At 45.8% G+C, this 26,110-nt stretch overlaps 1 protein-coding gene across 1 annotated transcript in view; it reads right to left on the bottom strand.

Moving 5' to 3' along the window:
• LOC309567704 (lysoplasmalogenase TMEM86A-like) overlaps positions 1-25,841 on the bottom strand; it is a 45,072-nt gene extending 19,231 nt beyond the window's left edge. The window contains exon 1 of the mRNA XM_082273144.1: positions 25,691-25,841. Coding sequence (XP_082129270.1) covers positions 25,691-25,741 — 51 coding nt within the window. The 5' untranslated portion in view covers positions 25,742-25,841. The remainder of the gene's footprint in view (positions 1-25,690) is intronic.
• Between the last annotated feature and the right edge of the window lie 269 nt (positions 25,842-26,110).

Here is a 26,110-nt window from a genome sequence, read left to right on the forward strand (position 1 = left end):
GAAATATATAAAGATGAACAATTTCAGACTGTTATGATATTGGAAATGGTGTCCCATAGAACTCTGCTAGAAAGGTTGAGATGAGGTGGGGTTTGTTATGGTTAAGTACCTGCATTTCTTTGTTCTATTGTTGTTCTGTCTGCCTTAAACCTATTATGGGATGTACGTGTGTATGTGTATTAGCTTCTAGAGGGGAGGAGGGGATTTCTCCAGCAGCCCTTCCTAGACTGTCTGTTGGAAAGTTGAATACACCTGTGTGTCATGTTACAGAATGTTGTTCCCCGCCCAGTGTGTTGTTGTTATGCAATGAGGAGGAGGGGGGATTGTCCCCTGAGTTTTTATCTTTTGTGCCTGTGTTCAATAAAGTGTGAGTTGCTTTCAGAGACATACAAGCTAAGTTCAGGCTAGTTTTTGTATGTAGGGCAGCTGGAATATCTCCATCTATGTCCAGACTGGAGGAAGCCACATACTGACGGAAGACCACAAGTACGGTGTGGGTCGACGGTTCCGTTACACTGGTTGGCAGCGGCGGGATGCTTCCTGCAGTCTGGGACATCCAAACCTCCCCCGGGATCCAAGGTCCGGATAACAGAAAAGGAGAGGTACAGATATCAGTTGCCATGGAAGAGGAATTCGGAAGGAGGTTGCGAGAGATGCGGATACAGCACAGGGGACCGGTGTCAGAGAAGGTCCTGCTAGGATGGTATGATTCAATCCGCTTTGAACTCTGGAAGGAAACGCTAGCTTGTGAGCAGCGACACCAGGGAAAAATCCTCTCCTCCTTCCAGGAAAGGTACTGGTCGCAGTATGGATTGTGGGTGCTGGTTTTGGGAGATAAACCACACAAGGAATGGAAAGCTGAATTAAGCAGGCTTGTCCAGGAGGAGATGCGATTGGATGAGAGGTACAGAGCTCTCCGCTGGTATGTAAGCCAAGTGTGCCCATGGACCGCGGACGACAGCCCAACAGAAGGCTTTGGCTATGGCGGCCTGGGACTGTCATTAGAGAAGTGGTCAGAGGACCCTAACTTTGGGAGCGATTTGGAGTGGCGATTAGAGGAAATTATGGATTCCAGAGAAAAGATCCTGAACATCTCGGAAGTGCTCTGGGCACTGGAAGATATGGAGTTTCTGGCCATTCAGGAATGGGAGCTGGAGATCGCCTACAGACGGCTGATAGACTCTGCTCAGCACCAGCCAGCGTTACCTGGAGAGGAGATTGTAGGTCCCTTGTCCCAGCAGCAGCAAACAGCACTGGTAGTGGAGATGGTCAGTCCCCCTACCCAGCACCAGCCAGTGTTACCGGGAGAGGAGATTGTAGGTCCCTTGTCCCAGCAGCAGCAAACAGCACTGGTAGTGGAGATGGTCAGTCCCCCTACCCAGCACCAGCCAGTGTTACCGGGAGAGGAGATTGTAGGTCCCTTGTCCCAGCAGCAGCAAACACCACTGGTAATGGAGATGGTCGATCCCACTACTCAGCACCAGCCATGGATTACAGATGTACCTGACTTTTCATCGAAAGATGATATGGGTGATAAATCACCTGCCAAAGTGTTGGCACTGGGCCTGAGTGCCACCAGCCTGTGCCCTGGACTTTCAGAAATTCCAGAGACTGAGGATTTAATAGTCTTTTCTGCTGAGGAGGAACATCTCAGTGAGCTTACAGCAGAAGAGCGGGCATCCAGGCCTAGCACTGCTGACCTCTGCCTGCAACAATTGGTGGCCCAGGAAGATGTGTGCAAGGCCACTGACTTTTCAGCTTACTTCCCTGCTGAACAACGGGCATCAGGGCCTAATATAACTGAGCTCTGCCCAACACCAACAGCAGCATCTGTGGAGTTACAAGAAGCTTCTACGGCAGAAGAGCTGACAACTGGACAGAGGGTCCAAGGCATCTTCCCCACACCTGAGGCAGTTCCGGAGGCCCAGGGTGAGAAGGTGGTGGTCACTCCCCAGCAGCAGATCAGTATCCAGGGTGAGAAGGTGGAGGTGACTCCCCAGCAGCAGATCAGTATCCAGGGTGAGAAGGTGGTGGTCACTCCCCAGCAGCAGACGGCTTCCCAGAATGATGACACCAACCCAGCAGAAGAGCTGGCAACAGGGCAGAGTGCTGCTGGCCTCTGCCCTCAACTAACAAAGGATGGGTTTCCTGAGAAAGTAGATGGGACTACGGTCTTTACTTGCATATCCCAGGGATGCTGGGCAGTCGGCCCAGATCCCCAACAACCTGAGAAAGTGAGCCCAGCCACCCTGTCTTCTCTCCAGCAGCTGAAAGGACTCTATCAGAATAGAGGTACTCACCGAGGCCGAGATGCCGAGAGCGGTTCGCTGTTGCGACTAAGCGCACTCCGCCCCTCTGGAGGTGATACAGAGGGTGGATGGCACAAAGAGGCACAAGCTACCAGCAGGCAGGGTAGAGCTTGCGTGGAGGTCCTGTAGAGCTGGAGCAGAGACTGATCAGGATCCAGCAGTAAAAGTCCGGAGCAGGCTGAGGGTCAAACACAGGTAAGCAGACAATCCAGGTCACAGGCTGAGGGTCAAGGCACTGGAGATAGGAGACAAGACTTGGTCACAAGCAGAGGGTCAAGGCACAGGAGACTGAAGGTAAATCCGGGTCGCAGGCAGAGGGTCAAACACAGGTAAGCAAAAGCAAAGTCCGTAAAACAAGCCAAGGTCGGGTCCAGGAGAAGAGCAGAGCAGGTCAGGGTCAATCCGGGTCACAGCAGGTAAACGATCACACAGGAAACAGGAACTCAGGTACAGGAAGCTGAAAGACAAACCAGCAATTCCTCTGAGCACTTGCTCAGCTTTTATAGGCAGCCAGGAAGTCATGTGGAAGTCATGTGGTGCTTGTCATGTGATGACCAGTCTGCAGCTGAAGGTTTCTCTGACAGTGCCCCCCCCCGAGGGGCGGCCTCTGGACGCCCAAACTGGACATCAATTCCGGGTGATTCACATGAAAAGCTCGGATCAAGCGAGGGGCGTGTATGTTTCTTGAGGGTTCCCAAGAGTTGTTTTCAGGTGGGTACCCCTTCCACTTGATTAGGTATTGGAGAAGTCTACCCCTCTTCCTGCAGTTCAGTATGGCTTCAACCTCAAATTCATTTTCTCCATCCACCTGGACCGGTGGAGGAGGCGGCTCCTCTCTTCCTGGGAAGGGGCTAGGAATCACTGGTTTTAGTAAGGATGCATGAAAGACAGAATGAATCCTGTAAGAGCTGGGTAAGGCCAATTCAAAGGCCACAGGGTTAACCATCCTCTTGATTTTGAACGGCCCTATGAACTTTGGGCCCAACTTCCGTGAGGGAAAAGGTAATTTGAGGTTAGCTGAAGATAACCAAACTTCCTCACCGACCTTGAAAACCGGGTTCTCCTTCCTTCCCCTGTTGTAGTACTTCTTATAGTCATCCTGGGCCTTTTGCATGGTTTCCTGAATCCTTTGAAAGTTCTGTTGGATGGAGGCTATGCGATCTTGGACAGCAGGAACAGATAATTCAGGGGTAGCGTTTGGAAGGAAAGAAGGGTGAAACCCAAAGTTAGACCAGAAGGGCGTTTGGTTGGTGGCTGAATGAACTGAATTATTATACGCAAACTCCGCGTAGGGTAGCAGAGAGGACCAGTCATCCTGAGAGCCAGAAGAGAAACAGCGGAGATACTGCTCCAGAGTTTGGTTCGTTCTCTCTGTCTGGCCATTGCTTTGAGGGTGATACGCAGAGGAGAGACAGACCTTTATTTGTAGTGCTTTACAAAGTTCTTTCCAAAATTTGGAGGTGAACTGAACCCCTCTGTCAGAAACAACACTGTCGGGTACTCCATGTAGCCTTATTATTTCTTTGATAAAAATGTTAGCTGTCTCCAAAGCAGAGGGGGTGCCCACCATGGGCAAGAAGTGTGCCATTTTGGAAAGGCGGTCGACAACAACCAGAATGGAGGTGAAACCTTCCGAGGGAGGAAGATCAACAATGAAGTCCATAGAAACTTCAGCCCATGGGCGTTCTGGAATGGGTAAAGGTCTAAGTAATCCCCAAGATTTGGTGTTAGCCACTTTACTGCGCTGGCAAGAAATACAAGAGAGGACATACTCTTTACAGTCCTGCCTCCAACCAGGCCACCAAAAAGAACGGGCAACCAATTCCAAAGTCTTTTGAGTCCCAAAGTGACCAGCCAGTTTATGGTCATGAAGCAACTTTAACGTCATGGGTCTAGCCTCCGGTGGGACGAAAATTCTTCCTTGGGACCAGAACAAGTCATCTCGTTTCTCCAAGGAGGATATTTCTGGGTCAGTACAATGGCTGGATGCCAACTTGATGGTGGTCATAAGATCAGTGTCTGTGAGCAGAAGGAAGTTTTGTGGAGATAAGATGGTGCTAGGTTCCGTTGACTGGGGAGATTCAGGGAACATCCGGGAGAGTGCGTCTGCTTTCCCATTTTTGAGGCCAGGTCTATAAGAGATATGAAAGTTGAACCTAGAAAAGAAGAGGGCCCACCGGGCTTGCCTGGGTCTTAAGCGTTTGGCTGTCCTGAGGTATTCTAGGTTTTTATGATCGGTGAAGATCATGATGGAATGGGAAGCACCCTCCAACAGATATCTCCACTCCTCCAGAGCGAACTTGATGGCCAACAGCTCCCGGTCTCCCACATCATAATTCCTCTCCGGGGAACTTAGTTTCCGAGATGCGAAAGCTACAGGATGGAGGAGAGCCTTGGGGCCCTGTCTCTGGGAGAGGATGGCTCCAGTGGCGGTTTCCGAGGCATCTACCTCCAACACAAATGGCAGGGCTGGATCCGGATGCCGTAGGATTGGTGCAGAGGTGAACAGGGCTTTGAGCTTGGTAAAAGCTTCCTGGGCCTCTTGGGACCACTGAAAACGACTATGTTGGCGGGTTAGTTGGGTGATGGGTGCAACAATGGATGAGAAGCCAACGATAAACCTCCGGTAAAAATTAGCGAATCCGATAAACCGCTGTACCCCCTTTTTGTCTACTGGAGCCGGCCACTCCTGAATTGCCTTGACCTTCTGTGGATCCATTGCGACCCCGTTGGTAGAAATGATAAAGCCTAGGAATTGCACAACAGATTTTTCGAATTCGCATTTCTCTGCTTTAAGGTACAATTTGTGTCTCCTGAGAATTGCAAGGACTGTCTTTACATGAACCCGGTGTAGCTCAATGGTGGCAGAAAAAATAAGAATGTCGTCCAGGTAAACAACTAGGAAATTGTCCAGATATTCTCGAAAGATGTCGTTTACCAGGTGCTGAAATGTGGCCGGGGCGTTACACAACCCAAAGGGCATTACCAAATATTCATAATGTCCAAACCTGGACCTGAAGGCAGTCTTCCATTCGTCTCCAGGCCTGATTCGGATGAGGTTATAGGCACCTCGCAGATCCAACTTGGAGAAGATTCGGGCAGAACGGAAACGCTGAAACAACTCTGGGATAAGTGGAAGAGGATAGCGATTTTTTATCGTTATTTTGTTCAGTTCTCTATAGTCTATGCATGGTCTTAGGGAACCATCTTTCTTTTCCACAAAGAAGATGCCGGCTCCGGCCGGTGAAGATGATGGACGAATGAAACCCTTATCCAAGTTCTCATCAATATACGTTTTAAGAGCCGCTAGTTCAGTCTCTGATAGTGGAAAGATACGGCCAAAGGGTATTTCAGAACCAGGTAGCAAATCAATGGGGCAGTCGTAAGACCGATGAGGTGGTAGGCAATCAGCTTTTTGTTTATCGAAGACATCTCTAAATTCAAGATATACCGGAGGGACGTGCTGGAGATTGTCAGGTGTAGGTGCTAAGGTTAAACAGGCGGCTGGAGCTGGAGGAAGGCAATGCTGGGAACAGTAGGGAGAGGAAAAGGAGACTTTCTTCTTGTTCCAATTGATGTCAGGTTCATGTGCCTGTAGCCAGGGGAGCCCCAAAATGATGGGGAACATGGGGGAGAAGATGATGTCAAAGCTTAGAAGCTCCTGGTGGCCGGAGTCCGTGGTGACAAGGATGGGCCTTGTCTGTTGTGTGACAAATCCAGAGCGAGGGAGAGACCCATCAGCCAGGTAGACTTGGAGGCCTTGTTCTTTGGTTTGCAGTGGAATGTGCAGTTCTTGGGCCAGTGAAGTGTCTAGAAAACAACTACAGGCTCCGGAATCAATAATTGCTGGTAGATGAACTTCCTTTTCCATTAGCTGTAAGGAGACAGAGAGGGTGACATAAGTCTGGGATAAACCAGGGTTCTGAAAGTTCATAAAAAACTGCGAGCGTGACTTACTGGGTCTCACGGGGCAGGTACGCAGAAAATGTCCAGTTCCCCCACAGTACAGACAGAGATTGGCCTGTCGCCGTCGTTGCTTCTCTTCAGGGGTAAGAGGAGCACGGACCAATCCAAGCTGCATGGGCTCAGCCTCTGGAGCAGAGGTGACAGGAGTCACTGGAAAGGATGGGTGAACGGGAGAAGGTTTAGGGAGCATCCAACTAGGTCGGGGACCCTGGGAGCGCTCAGAGCGCCGCTCGCGCATGCGCCTGTCTAGCTTGGTAGCGGATTGGATTAAATCCTCCAAAGTGGCAGGGGTTTCAATCCTGGCCAACTCATCTTTCAAAGCTTCTGACAGCCCCTGGCGGTACTGGTATTTAAGAGCGGGTTCGTTCCACCCTGTGTCAGCTGACCATTTTCGAAATTCAGCAGTGTAGTCCTCCACTGGTCTCTTTCCTTGGGACAGGGAGTGTAGCACGGCTTCTGCAGTAGCGGTGCGTTGGGGGTCATCATATAGTTGAGACATACTTTCAAAGAAAAGGTCCAAAGAGTTCAGAAGAGAGCTCCTCTGTTCCATCAGGCTGTGGGCCCAGGCCTGCGGCTCTTCGGTCAACAGGGAGATGACAAATCCCACCTTAACTACTTCAGACGAAAAAGTCCTGGGCTGAAGGGCTAAGTACAAGGAGCATGCATTTTTGAAGGCCCGGAACTTTTTGCGATCGCCTGAAAAACGCTCCGGTGTGGGAACCCTGGGCTCAGGGGTAGCCATGATCACTGTGGGGCTTGATGCAACTTGAGAAGAGGAGGCTCCGCTGGTGGGCGCAGGGGCTGCGGCTGTTGATGCAGATGACCCTGAAAGTTGCTGGAGACGACCGTCAATCTGGGCATAGCCTTCCTGCAGTTTCTGGACTGCATCAGTGAGGGTTGTGACCTGCTGGCACAGGATCTCAAGAGGAGAACGCGCTCTGTCGGCCTCTGACATGGCTGGTTTGTACTATCAGAATAGAGGTACTCACCGAGGCCGAGATGCCGAGAGCGGTTCGCTGTTGCGACTAAGCGCACTCCGCCCCTCTGGAGGTGATACAGAGGGTGGATGGCACAAAGAGGCACAAGCTACCAGCAGGCAGGGTAGAGCTTGCGTGGAGGTCCTGTAGAGCTGGAGCAGAGACTGATCAGGATCCAGCAGTAAAAGTCCGGAGCAGGCTGAGGGTCAAACACAGGTAAGCAGACAATCCAGGTCACAGGCTGAGGGTCAAGGCACTGGAGATAGGAGACAAGACTTGGTCACAAGCAGAGGGTCAAGGCACAGGAGACTGAAGGTAAATCCGGGTCGCAGGCAGAGGGTCAAACACAGGTAAGCAAAAGCAAAGTCCGTAAAACAAGCCAAGGTCGGGTCCAGGAGAAGAGCAGAGCAGGTCAGGGTCAATCCGGGTCACAGCAGGTAAACGATCACACAGGAAACAGGAACTCAGGTACAGGAAGCTGAAAGACAAACCAGCAATTCCTCTGAGCACTTGCTCAGCTTTTATAGGCAGCCAGGAAGTCATGTGGAAGTCATGTGGTGCTTGTCATGTGATGACCAGTCTGCAGCTGAAGGTTTCTCTGACAGACTCCTGGGAGAAGGGCCAGCCCACACTTCTCCCCAGCGGCGGGTATTTTTTACACAAGAGGCAGAGGTTGGCTGGGTGAGTAACGCTGTGTTCCGGACAATTTGTTTGGGGTACTGTGTGGTTACAGACATTGGGGGATGGGAACTATGGACTAACTTCGAAGTCAACCCGTTTGGGGTCTCCTCCTGCGTTAGTCTCCTTTGGAAAGGGGAGAGATGTGACGGTAGTCACTTTGGTTGGAGGTCCTGTGGAACTCAGCTTACCTTAGAGGGGTTGGGAAAACCCTCTCTCTGCCCCCTAGTCTCCTCTTATGTGTAAGTCCCCTGTGTCTATTAGGGGCACAGGGTGACCAAGAACCCCAGTTGGGTCTGCACTAACCAGACTCGCTGTAAAACCACACCGGACTCAGCATTTGGTGTTATCCCGGCTATCCTGGGTTCTGTATGTGTGGTTTGTGTTGAACCTATGACAGCAATATTTAAGAACAATATTCCTCAAAGAAATATATAAAGATGAACAATTTCAGACTGTTATGATATTGGAAATGGTGTCCCATAGAACTCTGCTAGAAAGGTTGAGATGAGGTGGGGTTTGTTATGGTTAAGTACCTGCATTTCTTTGTTCTATTGTTGTTCTGTCTGCCTTAAACCTATTATGGGATGTACGTGTGTATGTGTATTAGCTTCTAGAGGGGAGGAGGGGATTTCTCCAGCAGCCCTTCCTAGACTGTCTGTTGGAAAGTTGAATACACCTGTGTGTCATGTTACAGAATGTTGTTCCCCGCCCAGTGTGTTGTTGTTATGCAAAGAGGAGGAGGGGGGATTGTCCCCTGAGTTTTTATCTTTTGTGCCTGTGTTCAATAAAGTGTGAGTTGCTTTCAGAGACATACAAGCTAAGTTCAGGCTAGTTTTTGTATGTAGGGCAGCTGGAATATCTCCATCTATGTCCAGACTGGAGGAAGCCACATACTGACGGAAGACCACAAGTACGGTGTCGGTCGACGGTTCCGTTACAATAGTGTGTGTGATCACTTCAGGCGTTTCCATCAGCGTGACCCACGAGGCCTCCATTTTCGGGGTATAAAATGAGTAACCCCATCATGGAGAGGTTCCAACTGGATAAGAGAACTTTCAAAATGCGAAACCAAGTGGATTTTCCTTACCCAAGCTTTGGATCTGAAGGGGCTTAATATTGAATTAGACTTGAACTGCTTTATTAGTGATTATTAGGCTCATGGTTCCCTTTGATAGTGGAATGCTGTTACTAAAGATAGCGCTGGAGGGAGTGTTGAGTGGGGTAGGACTAATACTAGCAGTTATAATTGTTGTTAGTCTATAATTGTTGTCCACCTGCTGTGTTTGTGAGAACTACGAGGGAGGATTTTATGTATGGATCACATATTATGTTTATGAATACAGTATACCATTTATCAATATTCTGTATATTTCATCTCAGTGGGCCATGTAGCATTGTATTAATTCTAATTTTACTAATTTTAATAATTGATTCAGTTTATTGATTCAGTTTTAATGGTTTATATTGTATTCATGTGTGTTTTATATTATTGTAATGTACCTGAACCAAGTACCAGGTTTTTTTCTCTGAGAGATATTGGTGACTTATAGATGGACTTGTTGTTTATACTCAGGAAGTAAGGTTAATCCCCCTGGGGCCGTTCCTTTAATGGTATTGTTAAAGGTTTGGGCATTAAAGGGTTAACGTTGCTTTTGGATAATTGTCTGTGACTGCAGGGATACTGCTTGCACGCTAATCCTGTGGCCTGTCTCATCTGATCCTTGGAAAGGATTACTGTGCATAGCATTTAGAGATGGATGCTTTATATTCCGGATGACCGGGTCGTGTAGTCACACCCCTGTGTGACAAAGTCGGAAATTACAAAATGCGCCGGGGTGTGACTACACGGCATCCGTAACTATCCGACATTGACTGGCTAGTGCCTCCGAACGATCTAGTGTACCAGCGTGGAGGTAGTAAGATCCAATGGAGACGCCCAGCTAAATCTGACAGGGGATTTTACATTCATGACACTAAGTGTAATGATTGAAGTTTTATGAATAAATGTCACTAATTTAAACAACATTACACTAGTGGAAGCTATTCCTTTTTTTTTTATGTCCGTACCTAATACCCTGGGGAAGAGGAGACAGTGAATGAGAGGACTGCACACCAAGGATCTATGTGCTCGCATTTAACTTATTAAGTGATTACAGCCTTGTCCATGAGAGTGGAAAGGCATTGATTTCTGGTGAGTGGTGAGTGGCCAATTTATCAGGAGTGTGTTCACATAGTGGTGGTGGAGTGTGAGGTGTCCCTTCTAAACTACACACTGGAAATATTGGGTCTCTTCTGGAGGTTGTGATCTGTATGCACACTGAAAAGTGCGCTGGATGGAATATAATTTAAAGGACATCTTGCAAAGGATTATTGTTTTTAGGATTTTATTTATTATTATTATTTTTATGCATCCATTTATTTTTTTATGAAAGTTAATTATTGCACTACTGATTTCTTTGGCATATAACCTAGTTTCTAGATATATGCCGGATTTCCCCTTTTTTATGATATTTGTAAGTAGCAGCAGGCAGCATTTGCCATTTATTCATTTATTAATATTCATCTGAGTGCAGGGGACTACTATACGGTATTACTATAAGGTAGTTTATTAACCCACACCAGGAATCAGCACTCTAGGTCCAACTCAGGCTGCCAATAAGCGGAAAGTGATGATGCACACCGGACAGTGATGTGCGCTCTCCAGTCTCCCTCGCAGCATGAGAAAGGTATTTCTGATCAGCCCAGAAAAATACAGCTCTTTCCTCTCCTTTCCACCATCTCTCTCTGGAGAAAACACATTTCAAAAACACTTGACTTTCACATTGTACACCATGTTTGCCAAGTTCTACTTTCCAAAACGCAAATCTGAACTCGACTGCTTTCGTCTGCTTAAGGCTGTCAGCAGGCTGTGTCTGGGAAAGGAGTATTTGGCCTGCCAGTGCTGCTGTGTGGATGGTATGAGTTTCATTACTCCTGAAATATTCTGTAAACCTTGCTCTGTGGTGTCTCAAGGGCCTCAGTGTTGCAGTGAGACCCCATGGACAAATGCCCAAAGCTACTGGTGGGAAAAGAGGCCTCTTGTGGATAAAGCTTTCCCAGAGACCGCATTGAAGCTGCAAAGAAGTGATCCCTCAGTTATGACCCTAGGTTTATGTCTTCCCATATCTGCCTGTCTAGGAAGGTAGCCATTTTGCAGAATTTAGCTGAACTGACCTGCAGTTTGAGCATATTATCAGAAGGAGAGAGCGATGTTTGCCATCCTTGTGGGTTTGGCTTTACAGTGAGGGTTGGTGTGTCTGGAGTCCATCCGGCAGTGACAGCGGGACCTAACATTGCTGCATGAAGTGATTGACGTTGGCTTTACATTTTTGGAGACATTTTGGAGACATTTTTATGTTTTTTTTCCTTAAAAAGATTTGTCTAAAATTGTGTTTTTATTTACACGTAAGTTTTTTTTTTTTTTTTTTGTGAATAAGTAGGGGCAGTATTTGGGTGCCCTCATGTATTCTTGCTCAGTAACTGCTGTCAAGTTGTTACTTCATGTGGGAAATTTAATACTAGATCTAATATACAATAGATCTATGAAGTCACTGTTTTCTCTGGATCCATTTTATCCTGTGTTGAGCCTTGGTGAATGGGGAGTGATGTTGTCCCCGATACCCAATAGCTGTTTTTAAATTACTTTTTTTACTAACAATTTTATATATCTTGGACACTTTTCTGATTTTGGTCTGGTGTTTTTTCTGTATTTCTATGGGCTGAGCTACTGCTAGATGCCCATTGAGGGAAGTCTTGCTGTGTGGGAGCTGCTCGCTAAGCTATTGAGTCTATTAGAAGTTTACAGCAACTTTTAGACTTCCAAACGTAGTGAGATGAAGAAAAATTAAAAAAATGAAAACCAAACAAAGCATATCCCTTTATAGTGTGTACTAGCCCCAACCCAAATCACCTAGTGTGGGTCCTATCTGCTCCCCCCTCCCTCTACTATTTGCATATATCACTGCTCACAGGTTATGCCAGCATCACAGAATCTCAGGCAATCCCCCCTCCCCAGCACACAGGTGGTGATTGACAGCTTCAGCTGTGCATGTTTCCCTATGAGATTGTGTGTGTGTGTGTGTGTGTGTGTAGGGGGGCGGGGGGTGCCCATTCCCTCTACTCAAGTCTCAGATTACATTCAGCTCTCTGCTCTGTGCTGTACAGTGTATGATGTCAGATCCCCACCCCCCTGCCTTCTGTAACTTCAGTAATGCTGTATAAAATGTTTGTTTTAGGAAGCTGTAGAGAAGAGAAACACTATTAAAATGTCTCGCACCATATGGAGAAGGATTGGTTTCATCTCTGTGTATCACCTGAGGTGCCAGGACCTGGTTCACCTGCTGGTGGCACTGCACTTCCCAGAGTGGGGGGCTGCAGTTCCAGTTTGATTCCCAGTAGCCAGCAGTCTCCAGTAATCAATCTCCACCCAATACTGATTGCTGGGAGGGTATATAGGTCTACCTCTGCTTTTACACAGCACTTCAGTGTTATGTCAGAAATCTGCAGCAAAGATGGCCAGATCTGCGTGGCTACACTTAGAAACTGAAACCAGTAGAGGGAAGGGTGTTATGTAGTCCAAATCAGGAGAATAACCTAGGGTAACAATGCTGTTTTTTCTCAGCCCTGGACAGAAAGCATGCTACTTGCAGCATTTCCATGTGATAATAAAGCAAAGAACCCTGAAAAAAAATAAACAAATGCAGCCACTGCAACTAAGGTCTGATAAGCTGCAATACATAACATTTTTGTTCTTGGAATTGATGCACAGGGTCGCTGATAGAGGGGTACAGCCAGAGACGCTGTACAGCCCACCCGATGCCCCCCACATGAAAATATCAAAATTATATTTTCACAAAAAATACGTGGAAATCATTATTAGTGGATACAAACATTCCGTCATACATAGAAAAAACATAAATTTCATCTTCAAGCCAAAATTCTCCCCAAATAATAATGCACACATTCCACCAACTCCCAGTTCCAATCCCCCCTCCCAGCACAAATCTTTGCCTCCTCAAATCCCCCCAAATCCCACCCAAATCTCCCCTCACCCTAAAAAAATCACCCACCTAGCACACATCCTCATTCTTTTCAAACTTTATATCTTAGCAAAAATCTTCTCCTCCCTATTAGCACAACCCCCCCCCACCAATCCCTCCTATTAGCCCAAATTCCCCCACCCCCTCCTGGCACAAAATATCCCTTCCTCTCTTCCCAGCACAAATCTTTTTTTCAATCCCCCTCCTAGGACAAATTCCCATAAATCCCTCCTTCTAGCCCAACCCCCTCTAAATTACACTTCCCAGCACACATTCTTCCTCCCTACCCAAATGCCCCCCCCCCCATCACTAATCCCCCACCCCCATTCTAGCACAAACATCCCCTCTCCTGGTTCACCCACAAACCCTCCTTCTAGCATATACCCCCCCCCCCCGTCCCTCATTCTTCCTAGAACATATTCCCCATCCTTAAATGCCCATTACACTCCCCAACACAGATAGCTGCCCATCCCCCCTCCCCCAACTTACAGGGGGAAGCCATTACCAAAGCCAGGAGGAGGTGCGCTGTGTTGTGCCCTCACCTCCTGTCAGAAGAGTGTTCATCTGTACAGCAAATCCGATCACTCTTACTGTAGATCACATTGCACTGTACACACACACTGCCTCCTATCCACATTTCCTGCTGCCGGAAGGTGAGCAGTCCTTGGAGGAGATGGGGGGGGGGGATTTAAACGGTGTGTGTGTGTGTACAGTGCAACGCTGTAGTTTCTTGTGGGAGGGGTGCTTTTTACTGTGGAGGGAAGTTTAGTATTTTGGGGAGGGGGGTTAGTTAAGAGAATGTGGTTTGCCTCTGGGAGGGAATTTTTATGAAGAAAGGTTGGAGAGGGTGGGTGGTCTACTGGGGTTAGTGTTTGCCTGAGGGAGGAAGAGGTTTTTCTGGGAAAGGGTGGTTGCTTAACCACTTGCCGACCAAGCTATAGCTGAATGGCAGCTACAGTGCAGACGGTTAGTTCAGGGATGGCGGCCTCCGGTGATTTCGCCCACTGCAGGGCGCAGGTGGCGTGCTATGTGAACCCAGTGTCAGGAGGACACTGCTGATCAGAGATTGAGGTAAAGAGTCAATCAGTGGCTCTTTACCATGTGATCAGCTGATCACAGGTGTAAATAGAAGCCAGTTATCGGGACTCCTTTCCTCATGCTGACCGCATGAGGAGAGGAGAAGAGAGCCATAATACACACCATGTTTGAAGGCCATACCATAGAGAAGTTTGGGGGTGCTAACTAGGAACTTCATATCATTGAAGCAATGATGATTGGAAAAATGTAGCAAGACATTCTTGATAAAAATCTGCTGCCATCTACCAGGATGATGAAGATGAAACAAAGGTGAATGTTTCAACAAGACAATGATCCCAAACACAAAGCCAAGGAAACTCTAAATTGGTTTCAAAGAAAGAAAACAAAGCTGCTAGAATGGCCCAGCCAATCACCTGACTTGAATCCAATAGAAAATCTATGGAAAGAACTAAAGATCAGATTTCATAGAAGAGGCTCATGGAACTTTCAAGATTTGAAGACTGTTTGTGTGAAAGAACTGGCCAAAATCACACCTGAGCAATGCATGCGACTAGTTTCTCCATACAGGAGGTGTCTTGAAGCTGTCATTACCAAGGGATTTTGTACTAAGTATTAAATTAACCACTTGCCTACAGTGCACTTTCACCCCCTTCCTGCCCAGACCGATTTTCAGCTTTCAGCGCTCTCACACTTTGAATGACAATTACTCAGTCATGCAACACTGTACCCATAAAAAAATTGTGTCCTTTTTTTCACACAAATAGAGCTTTCTTTTGATGGTATTTAATCACTACTGGGTTTTTTATTTTTTGTGCTATAAATAAAAAAAGACTGAAAATATTGTGAAAAAACACATTTTTCTTTGTTTCTGTCATTAAATTTTGCAAATTAGTAATTTTTCTTCACAAATTTTGGCCAAAATTTATACTGCTACTTATCTTTGGTAAAAATAACCCAAATAAGTGTATATTATTTGGTCTTTGTGAAAGTTCTAGAGTCCACAAGTTATGGCGCTAATCATTGAAAATTGACCTTACTTGATCACACCTGATGTACTAAAGGCCTATCTCATTTCTTGAGACACTAAAATGTCAGGAAAGTACAAATACCCCCCAAATGACCCCTTTTTGGAAAGTAGACATTCCAATGTATTTAATAAGGGGCATGGTGAGTTTTTTGAAGTTGTAATTTTTTCCCACAATTCTTTGCAAAATGAAGATTTTTTTTTTTTTTTTTACAAATTTACGTATTAACAGGTTATTTCTCTCACACAGCATATATATATACTTGCAAATACACCCCAAAACACATTCTACTACTCCTCCTGAGTATGGCAATACCACATGTGTGAGACTTTTTGCACAGCCTGGCCACATACAGAGGCCTAACATCCAAGTAGCACCGTCCGGCATTCTAGGAGCATAAATTACACCTATAATTTCCTGACAACCTATCACAGAAACCTATTTTGAAGGCCCTGGATCACCAGGACAATGGAAACCCCCATAAAATGACCCCATTTTGGAAAGCAAACGCCCCAACGTATAATTTTTGAACGTGTCATGTTTTTCCACAAGTTTTTGGAAACTGTGGAAAGAAAATGAAAATGCATTTTTTTTTAAACAAAGTTGTCCATTTATGAAATATTTCCAACACATAGCATGTACATAGCAAAAATTGCACCCCAAAATACATTCTGCTATTCCTCCTGAGTATGGCGATACCACATGTGTAACACTTTTACACAGCCTAGCCACATACATAGGCCTAACATCCAAGTAGCACTTTACACAAAGTTGTCCATTTATCCACTTTAAGACTGGGCCTATTTTTAAAACTTGGTGTTTACAAGCTAAAATCATTTTTTTTGCTAGAAAACTACTTAGAACCCCCAAACATTTTGTATTTTTTTTTAGCAGAGACCCTAGAGAATAAAATGGAGATCGTTGCAATATTTTTTATCACACCATATCTGCGCAGCAGTCTTCCAAATGCAATTTTTATTCTTTTGAAAAAAATTCACTTTTTATAATTAAAAAATAAGAAAACAGTAAATTTAGCCCAATTTTTTTCCATAATGTGAAAGATAATTAGATACCCAACATGTCATGCTTCAAAATTGCGCACGCTCACAGAATGGCGCCAAACATTGGTGCTTAAACATCCCCATAGGCAACATTTTAAAAATTTCTACAGGTTACCAGCTTAGAGTTACAGAGGAGGTCTAGGGCTCAAATTATTGCTCTCGCTCTAACAATCGCGGCGATACCTCACATGTGTGGTTTGAACACCGTTTACATATGTGGGCGGGACTTGCGTATGCGTTCGCTTCGGCGCGCGAGCTAACGGGGACAGGGCGCTTTCATTTTTTTTTCCTATTTATTTTATTCATTATTTTTTTATTTTTACACAGTTTAAAAAAAAAATGTTTTGATCATTTTTATTCCTATTACAAGGAATGTAAACATCCCTTGTAATAGAAATAGGCATGACAGGTCCTCTTTATTGTGGGATCTGGGGTCAAAAAGACCTAAGACCTCACAACTACACAAAAAAGGAAAAAAAAAAAAATTGTTGAAAAAGAAAAAAAAAAGCGGCCCTTTAAACTGGTTGCTAGGCAACCGCTTTTGACGTAGCTCTGGTCCTCCAAGACCATAGAGTAGAGTGAGGGCCATCTTGCCCTCACTCGACTTCCTGTCTCTGAGGATCCGGGACCGGATAGTTTTCCCCGCTGCCGGCGGCTCCGGTAAGCTGGGAAAACGTCTGGGAAGCGGCTGGAGGGGGGGTGCACCTCTTCCCCTGCACCGTAAGGGTAGTTACGCGGCGAATCCGCCACTGGGACCACCCTTATCTGAAAGCCAACCGCTCGCCGTTTAAAAAAATACTGGGGTTATGGGGGCTATCTGCTGCCATAACCCCAGTATTTAGCTTTTAATGGCTGACGTATATAGTTGTTAGGCGGTCAGTAAGTTGTTGCATGTATATAGCAAAAATTGCACCCCAAAATACATTACATAAAGGAAAGTGTACAGGAATAGTCCGAGTCCATCTCCGATCCGCTACTATTAGCGATTTCAAATTCCGAATTGGATTCGATATTTGATTCGGGTACTGATGAGAGCTCCCCGGTGCTCTCATCAGTCATGGCGAGGACCTGAAGGGCCTCCTCGTTGCTGTACATCCTTTTTGACGTGCTGGCTGTGATGGGCTGTGCGACGGGTGACGGTTGACTGCGGATGATCACTGATGGGTGGCAGGTGACTGATAGGTGGCAGGTGACGGTCACTGATGGGGTGACAGATGACGATGACTGATGGGTTGACAGATGACGATGAGTGGTGTGGTGACAGGTGACGATGACTAATGGGGTGACAGATGACGATGACTGATGGGGTGACAGGTGACGATGACTGATGGGGTGACAGATGACAATGACTGATGGGGTGACAGGTAACGATGACTGATGGGGTGACAGGTGACGATGATTGATGGGGTGACAGGTGACGATGATTGATGGGGTGACAGATGACGATCACTGATGGGGTGACAAGTGACAATGATTGATGGGGTGACAAGTGACGATCACTGATGGGGTGACAAGTGACGATGAGTGATTGGGTGACAGGTGACGATGACTGATGGGGTGACAGGTGACGGTGATTGATGGGGTGATGGGCGATGGTCACCGATGGGTGACAGGTGACAGGCGATGGTGCACGGCGGTACTGATGGCAGTCTCTGGTGACAGGTGAACTTTAGGCTACGTTCACATGTGGGCTTCACTGTGATTCTGCCCGCATTCCGGAAATCATTGCAATAGCACCCCAAACGCTGTACGATGTTGCTGCGATTTCCGCCTGCCGAATCGCGGTAACATCGCGCAAACAACGCATGACGCCCCAAAGAGCTCTTGTACCTTTTTCGGGCGCCATGCGTTGTTTGCGTGATGTTACTGCAATTCGGCAGGCGGAAATCGCGGCAACATCGCACAGCGTTTGGGGTGCTATTGTAAATCACGGGCAACGCACAGGCGTCCCGCAATTTGCAATGATTTCCGGATCGCGGGCAGAGTCGCAGTGATTCTGCCCGCAATCGCTACGCTCACATGTGAACGTTATGGGTGTCAATTTCTGGGCACTGATGAGGTGACTGTTGGGTGACAGGTGCAATTGGGGGGGGGCTGAGGACTGTGTGGGGACATTTATTGCTGTGATTTTACTTTTACAGGTGTACAGAGCAGTAACTCACTGTTTCTGGCTCTGCTCTCCTCACACTGGAAACTGTGTGAGGGGAGAAGAGCTAGTAACAGTGAGTTACTGCTCTGTGTTTACATTTTGTGATCGGCTGTGAATGGATTCACAGCCGATCACATAATAAACAGTCACTGTCAGTGACTGTTTACTACTGCTGGTGACTAGCTGTGTTCCTAGGGAACACAGAGCCACCGACATGACTGCGCTGCGCGCTCCCGATCGCGCATGTGCGGTCTTCTTCCGGGCTCCTCTGTTGTGATCGGCTGTGTCATTGGAACACAGCCGATCACGTGGGAAACAGCCACGCCCATTGGCTGTTTCCCCCCTGCCGGTGACAGGCTGTGTCCCGGGGACACGCCGACACCGGCAGTGCAGGGCGGTGCGCACACGATCGCGCGCCTGCCCTGCTTGAATGGGATCACATCATATGACGTCCGCCCAGAACAAATGGCCGCACCGTCCCGCCGTCATTTGACGGAGGGCGGGCGGCAAGTGGTTAATTTCAGTTAGCGTGTTCAATACTTTTTCCCTGTGTCATTTGATTTTATTATACATAGCTTTCTGAACTTATTTGTTTTGGTATCTTTGTATATATGGATTGCATTGGTTACTGACATGTGGTGAAGTTTTGTCATTAGCACCTTTAGAAATAACGTCTGCTCCAATCACCTAGGCGTTCACAACAGAAGTGGGAGTGGGTATTTGTCAAAACTAGGTACCCACCCCCAGAATAAAACAAGTTCCCAAAAGTGATAGAGAAGAGGTGAAGTTTCACTTTAAAAGAAATGAAGTGCGTAACCTAGACCATTCTTAAATATGAAAAGCACACTGGGACTCAAAGTGAATATACAGAGGACAAGCCTCAGAGACTCAAAAGGTTCAGTTGTTTTAATGCAAGAAATCAATCCAAATTGCAAGGCTTCTAGAAAAGATTAGCGCATGCAAGTTTAAAAAGTTTTAAAAGTTCACACTACTGCAATGCAACTATGATGCGGATTACAGTGCAATTATGTAATGCGACTTTGCATATTTTATGGGCCAAGTTGCACTGTAAATCACACTAAAGTAGGACAGGAACCTTTTCCAAAATTGCTCTGTTCTGAGTCACATTGACTAGAATGGGCACCACTGTAAAAATTTAATTTCCCTTGTCATGGGATTGTGTGGGACTCAAGTCGCATCAGAAGATGTACCAATGGGAACCAGACCTTAGCTACATAATGCACATTTAGAGAGGCAACAAATCATGTACAGTTTATGGGGCCCCCAGTGACCATGCATCATCCTTAGCATTTCATAGCTAAATTTGTCTTAAATCAGAGTTGAGAAAGCTCTGGCACCAAAAAACCAACTGGAGCATTTATTCTGTAAATAATTTATCAAAATGATTTATATAGCTGGGAACTCTCAAACTTTGACCTTGATATCTAGAAGTTACACACCATATATCTGGATTATTGGTTTACTGGAGAAGTGACATCAACATCATTACTCCCAGAGCCAGCTCACACCAGGATCACACTGGAATGCACGGATTTGAACCCACGCATTCCCGTGTGGTGGAATTTTGCAGCCCCATTTATCTGAATTGGCTGCAAATCGCACCAGAAGACGAAAAACGTATGCATGCACTACTTTAAAAAACATGACCCATAAAATTGCACAGTACTGCAGTACCATGTCATTTGGTGCCCGCAAACATACTGCTTTTCCGAACTGCATTTGGGGTGATGTTAACATTACATTGGCATCCGCATGCAATGCATTTGAACTTGGCACGTGAAACATGCATGGAACATGCCTTTCCCCAACTGTGTTCTGGTGTGAACCAGCCCCTAATCACAGCAGTCTAGGATGAAGCACATAGGCAGACGCGGTGGAACAGGGTGGGCTGCGCATTCATCTTTGCTTACCTTCTTCTGGCCACAGAGAAGATGTGCGCAGTCGGGGCCCTTCTTTATATGCCTCACAGCCTGTGTACCAGGCACTTGTGTATAGCCAATTTCTTGCAATGCACTATGAGTAGCCACCGCACACATCTTGGGGTCATGAGTTTTCAGGTATGATGATATATAATGTTGGTGGCCCACACATGAGCAGCATGACTACTGTTGACGACTACAAGTGGTTAACAAGTAGTAATTCTGGGTTTAGATCACTGATTTGCATATTGGCAGCCCTTCCAGTCTTGAGACTGGAAAGTGGTTCTAAAGGCAGAAGGTTTGCTATCTTATTACATTCTACGTATTAAGATTAAAAAAAAACAAAAAACTTCTGTGTGCAGCACCCCCCCCCCCCAATACTTATGTGAGCCCAATCTTAACCAGCGAAATTGCATGAGAGCCTCATCTGTCTGGGGACTCTCCCTTCCACCATTGCTGCTGTCAAACACGGTCAGTGAGCCAATGAGGAGAGAGAGGGGGCGGGGTCGAACCATGGCTTTGTGTCTGAATGAGCAGCGGCTCGGGTGCCACCATAGCAAGCTGCTTGCTGTGGGGACACTTGGCAAGAGGGAGGGGCCAAGAGTGCCGACAATTTACCCAAGAAGGGGAGGATACAGGCTGCCCTGTGAAACACCACTGTAGAGAGCAGGTAAGTATAACATGTTTGTTATTTTTAGATAAAAAACAAGACTTTAAGGAAGTTGTAAAGACAGAAGATTTCTTATCTTAACCACTTCCGCCCCGCCCACCGCAAATTTACTGCGGCACTTAGGCGCTCCTGGGCAAAGTGACGTAGTACTATGCCGCTCGCTCAGGAGACTCTAGGGGGCGAGCGCGTGCCACCGGCGGCTCGCTCTCGCCCCCCGCTCGTTAGCTGGGGAACCAACGCGTGTGACCGGCGGCTCCGATGGCTGCCGGCCACTCGTGATCTCCTGCAGCAGAGAGAGAAGGACAGATGGCTCATGTAAACAAAGCCATCTGTCATTCTCCCTGAAGTGATCAAAGAGGCTGTGTGATCATGCTACATAGGATCGCATGTCTCTGTAATTACTTCACAAGCCACGCCCCCTGACAGTTAGAATCATACCCCTAGGGACACATTTAACCCTTTGATCACCAGTACAGTTAACCCCTTCCCTGTCAGTGTCATTTTTACAGTAACAGTGCATATTTTTAGCACTGATTACTGTAGTAATGTCACTGGTACCTCCAAAAGTGCCAAAAATGTCAGTTAGGGGTCTGATCTGTCCGCCACAATGTTGCAGTCCCGCAAAAAAAAAATGCAGATCGCCGCCATTGCTAGTAAAAAAAAAAAAAAAAAAAAAAACAATAAAAATGACATAAATCTTTCCCGTAGTTAGTAAATGCAATAACTTTTGCGTAAACCAATCAAAATACGCTCATTGCGATTTTTTTTTACCAAAAATATGTAGCAGAAAACAAACTGGCCTAAAATCTTAAAAAATTTAATTTTTACATTTTTTTGAGAATTTCATATAAAAAATTTGAAAAATATTGTTATTTTTTCATATTGTCTTTTTTTTTTTTTTTGTTTATAGCGCAAAAAATAAAAATCGCACAGGTGATCAAATACCACCAAAAGAAAGCTCTGTTTGTGGGAGAAAAAAGGAAGTCAATTTAGTTTGGGTACAGCATCGCATAACCGCGTAATTGTCCGTTAAAGTCATGCAGTGCCGAATCGCAAAATAGTGCCTGGTCATTGAGGAGCCAAATCCTCCGGGGCTAAAGTGGTTAATGCATTCTATGCATTAAGATAAAAAGCCTTTTGTGTGTAGCAGCCACCACAGCACCATCTAATACTTTTCTGAGCCCCCTCTCTATCCAGCCATGTCCACGAGTCCCTCGGCCATCTGGGACTTTCCCTCCTGATTGGCTAAAACACAGTAGCTGCTCTATTGGCTGCTGTCAATCAAAGTCAGTTAGCCAATCAGGAAAGGGGGGGGGGCTACCTGTAGCTTTATGTCTGAATGACCACACTGAGCTGCAACTCGGCTCTGGTGCAGTTGCTTGCTGTGGGGGCACTCGACAGGAGGGAGGGACCAGGAGCAGTAAAGAGGGACCCGAAAAGAGGAGGATCCGGGTCACTTAGTGCAAAACCAACTGCACAGAGCAGGTAAGTATAACATGTTTGTTATTTTAACAAAAAAAAAAAAAGAGACTTTACAATGACTTTGACCTCCCTGGCGGTATTCCTGAGTGTTGCTCTGGGTTAATATTTAGTACCAAAAGTGGTAACCCAGAGCCACACTTGGCATTACCCCGTAATGTTACTCACCTTCCCTGCGATCCCCCGGCGTCCTCACTGTCTCTCCCTGCTCCGGTTCCTTCCTGCGAGCGTTGCGACGCAGGGGGGTGGAACCGTCGGCAAATTCAAAAGTGTAAATACACAAATTACATTATACAAAGCTGTGATCCTAACAGATTACACTGTATCATGCCATCTCACCACAGGATTGCACCTGGATACTTTTCCAGTGCCCTGCCTGTGCTTTTCCAGTTCTTTGTGCCTGGAAAATTTTGAATCAATATGGCATCCAAAAAGCGTTTTTTTGCGCAAAAGCGCTTTTAGACGAACTGGAAATCAGCGACAGCGAAACTTAATTGAAGAACTGAGCGATAGCGATTCGTGGGAAAATTCGTCATCAGGTACGGAAAGCGACGATTCTGATGTCTCTTTCTGGCACATAGCTTGTGGAATTTGGGAAGTATATCAAATGATTCTTCAGAATTTCCAACGGAGCGATGTGCCAGAAAGAGACATCAGAATCATCGCTGTTGTCACTTTCTGTACCTGATGACAAATTTTCCCACGAATCGCTATCGTTCAGTTCTTTAAGTAACTCAATTTCGTTGTCGCTGTTTTTCAGTTCGCTTAAAAGCGCTTTTGCGCAAAAAGAATGCTTTTTGGACGCCATGGTCGTTCTCAATTTTACAGGCACAAAGAACTGGAAAAGCAAAGGCAGGGCATTGGAAAAGTCACCAGGTGCAATCCTGTGGTGAAATGGCATGATACAGTGTAATCCGTTAGGATCACAGCTTTGTATCATGTCATTTCGTGTATTTACATTTTTGAAATTGCTGCCGGTTACACTCCCCTGCATCGCAACGCTTGAAGGGAAGGGAACCGGAAGACAGGTGTCGGCATCGGCTGAGCACACAGCAGGAGGACAGCGGGAGGACGGCGGGAGATCGCAGGGGAAGGTGAGTTTTACAACAGATTTCCATGCGAAACAATGTACCGCTTTTAGCAGAGAAATCTGGACATAATCAGACCACCAGGGATGTTAATATCACTAGGGCTCTTATTACATTAGCACGTCTCCAAAGTCGCATGATTTCCTGTGTGATTTTGCATCGACTATACATGCTATGGATCACAGTTGCACCAAATTAGTGCAGGCACCTTTTCAACTTGCAATCACAGTGATTTGAATGGGTGTCATTGAAAAGAATGGTGTGCAATTTGTCATGCGACTTTGATGTCCAAAGTCACATGACAAATTGCACAAGTGTGAATGAATAAAATTCTTAATAGGCTATAGAGAGAAAGTTTTACCGTATGTCATTAGAAATTATAAGCCATATGCACAGTGTATTCTTTGTGACGCTTTTTCTCCTACAGAAGTTTAGCAGCAGAAAAACGTGGGAAAAAGCCACATTTTCGCATGCACGTTTATGCGTCTAGCAATAATGAATTCTATTGGTCAGAATGTTCATTTATTTTGTCCATTAGAATATAATAACGTGCATAAACATGCCTAGCATTAAGACCCATTTATGCACTCTTGAGCTTTTTTTTAATGCGGAAAAGCTCCTCTGAACTTGATTTTGGTGGGGTTTTTTTCTGCCTCTAAACTCCTGTAAATGCCCATTGTGTGCATGGACACATAGGCTAACATGGAGGGATGTTTAGAGGCAGAGAAAAAAAAACGACAGGGGTTGCAGGGGTTGCAATTGCAACGGGGCCCCATGCTCCAAGGGGCCTGTGTGCCTCCCCTGTACAGCTGGATAGGAGAGGCGGCTGGGGGTAGCATGTAGAGAAATCACTGTCCTCCTTTTTCTTCCTGTAGCTGCAGGATGTATACTGCCCCCGCCGCTCCTCCTATCCGGTTCACTTGTGTTCTGCTTTCTCTGGACCCCTGTGTGCTTCCCTGGTCCCCCCCACTGTGCTTCCGACTTCCTCCCTCCCCTCTCTTGCTGGCTGCTGCAGGGGATGTGTCACAATAGAGTACCAGGAAGGGGTTAGTAAATATGTAATTTACCATCTCCTTCCTTTTCTGAATGGACAGAGTGATACTCAGTGACATTGTAAAAAAACGAAATAAAATGATAAAAAAAATAATACAATTAAAATACCAAAAAAATAAAAACTACTGACACCAGTGGGTGAACTTCTAGGATCGCAAAGGTCAAACTTGAGACTGGGCCCTGGCATTCCCCCACCGTGGGGAGGCCCCAAGATGGCAGGAAGGGCGCCCACTGCAGAACTTGTGAAAGGGTCCTGCTGTGGGACCGTAATAAAGGGCCCCGCAACGAGAGTAAAGGGGCAAAGGATCAGTAGGAAGAGCCCCAGGCTTGAAGGGAAGGGCCCTGGCCAGGGGTCATGGTTTCTTGCACCGGGGCCCTGAAGGTTCTAGTTACGCTTCTGTGCTCAAGTGTGCATGAGCCCTTCAAATATCTAAACTTCCTTAAATGTTATGAAAAATTACTCAGAAATGAAGTCAGTGAACAAACATTCTGATTCTGCGGAACACAATACCCTGCACATTACTGTTGATATTGCCGCTGAAGGACAGGTATTCTGCCTGAAATGACTGGTAATAAATTCTGTACACGTGGAAACTTTGACATGTACTGACTATACAATGACGTCACTAACAGTAGGTTAATGTAAGTTGGCTAGACCTTTAATTATCACAGAACAATGTTCTAGAGGTTGTATAGGTAAATTTCAGATTGAGTTGCTTAAAAAGTAAATGCAATATAATTGTAAGCATTAAAAGCAATCTCTGCTTTGTTCCATAATGCTGTACAACAAAATCCCAGCCTCATGTGTAATAGATTTGTTCCTATTTATTGCCTATATTATCCAGTTAATGGCTACTAAATACCAAATGCCGTCTACCACTATGAAATAACTCCAGGCAGATTCATTATTTTGCCTGTGCGAGAATTCCCAGACAAGCATCTAACTTCAAAAATATTAGCCATAGCTCCCCTATTATTCCAAAACCCTTTAGAGACATAAAAGCACTAAACAAGCAATAAATTCTATTTATACAAACTGATGATTTTCTCTACCTGTATTGCAGTATTAACGTTATTTTAAAAAAAAAAAAAAAAAGTGGAACTACACAAGGTGATTCATGTCTCACCGTTGAGCAGCACCCTTTTCATTGCAGCTTTCATCATTTACAAACTTACATTAGCCAGAGAGCGTTTCTTATATCTTGAGTTTGTCTCTAGGATATCCATGTCTTTTAGACTTTATAATGCAAATCACATAAAAGCTTGATTGGCGACGTCTCTTCTCTAGGATTGAAGATGAATTAATTCAGTGTGCAATACACATTGTGCATTTGTTACACTTTAACCTGTAATCTGTTGGCCTGGACTTTTAACTTAGGCAAAGTGTATCCTTACTGATAACGGGGTGTCTATGCATCATTCATCTAAGCAAAGGTCAACAGTGATGGGAAATTGTTTGTTTTGCAAGCAAGATGTGTATGTTAAATTGCACCATGAGCTAGGCTAAAAATGACTACCTATTCCCTGCTAATGGCAGTCAAGGATACTGTATAATAATTCTATTTATATCACTCCAAACGCAGAGAAAGATATACA

Source organism: Pelophylax lessonae (assembly GCF_965119305.1).
Source record: "Pelophylax lessonae genome assembly, chromosome: 12".
Classification (NCBI taxonomy): Eukaryota; Metazoa; Chordata; class Amphibia; order Anura; family Ranidae; genus Pelophylax; species Pelophylax lessonae.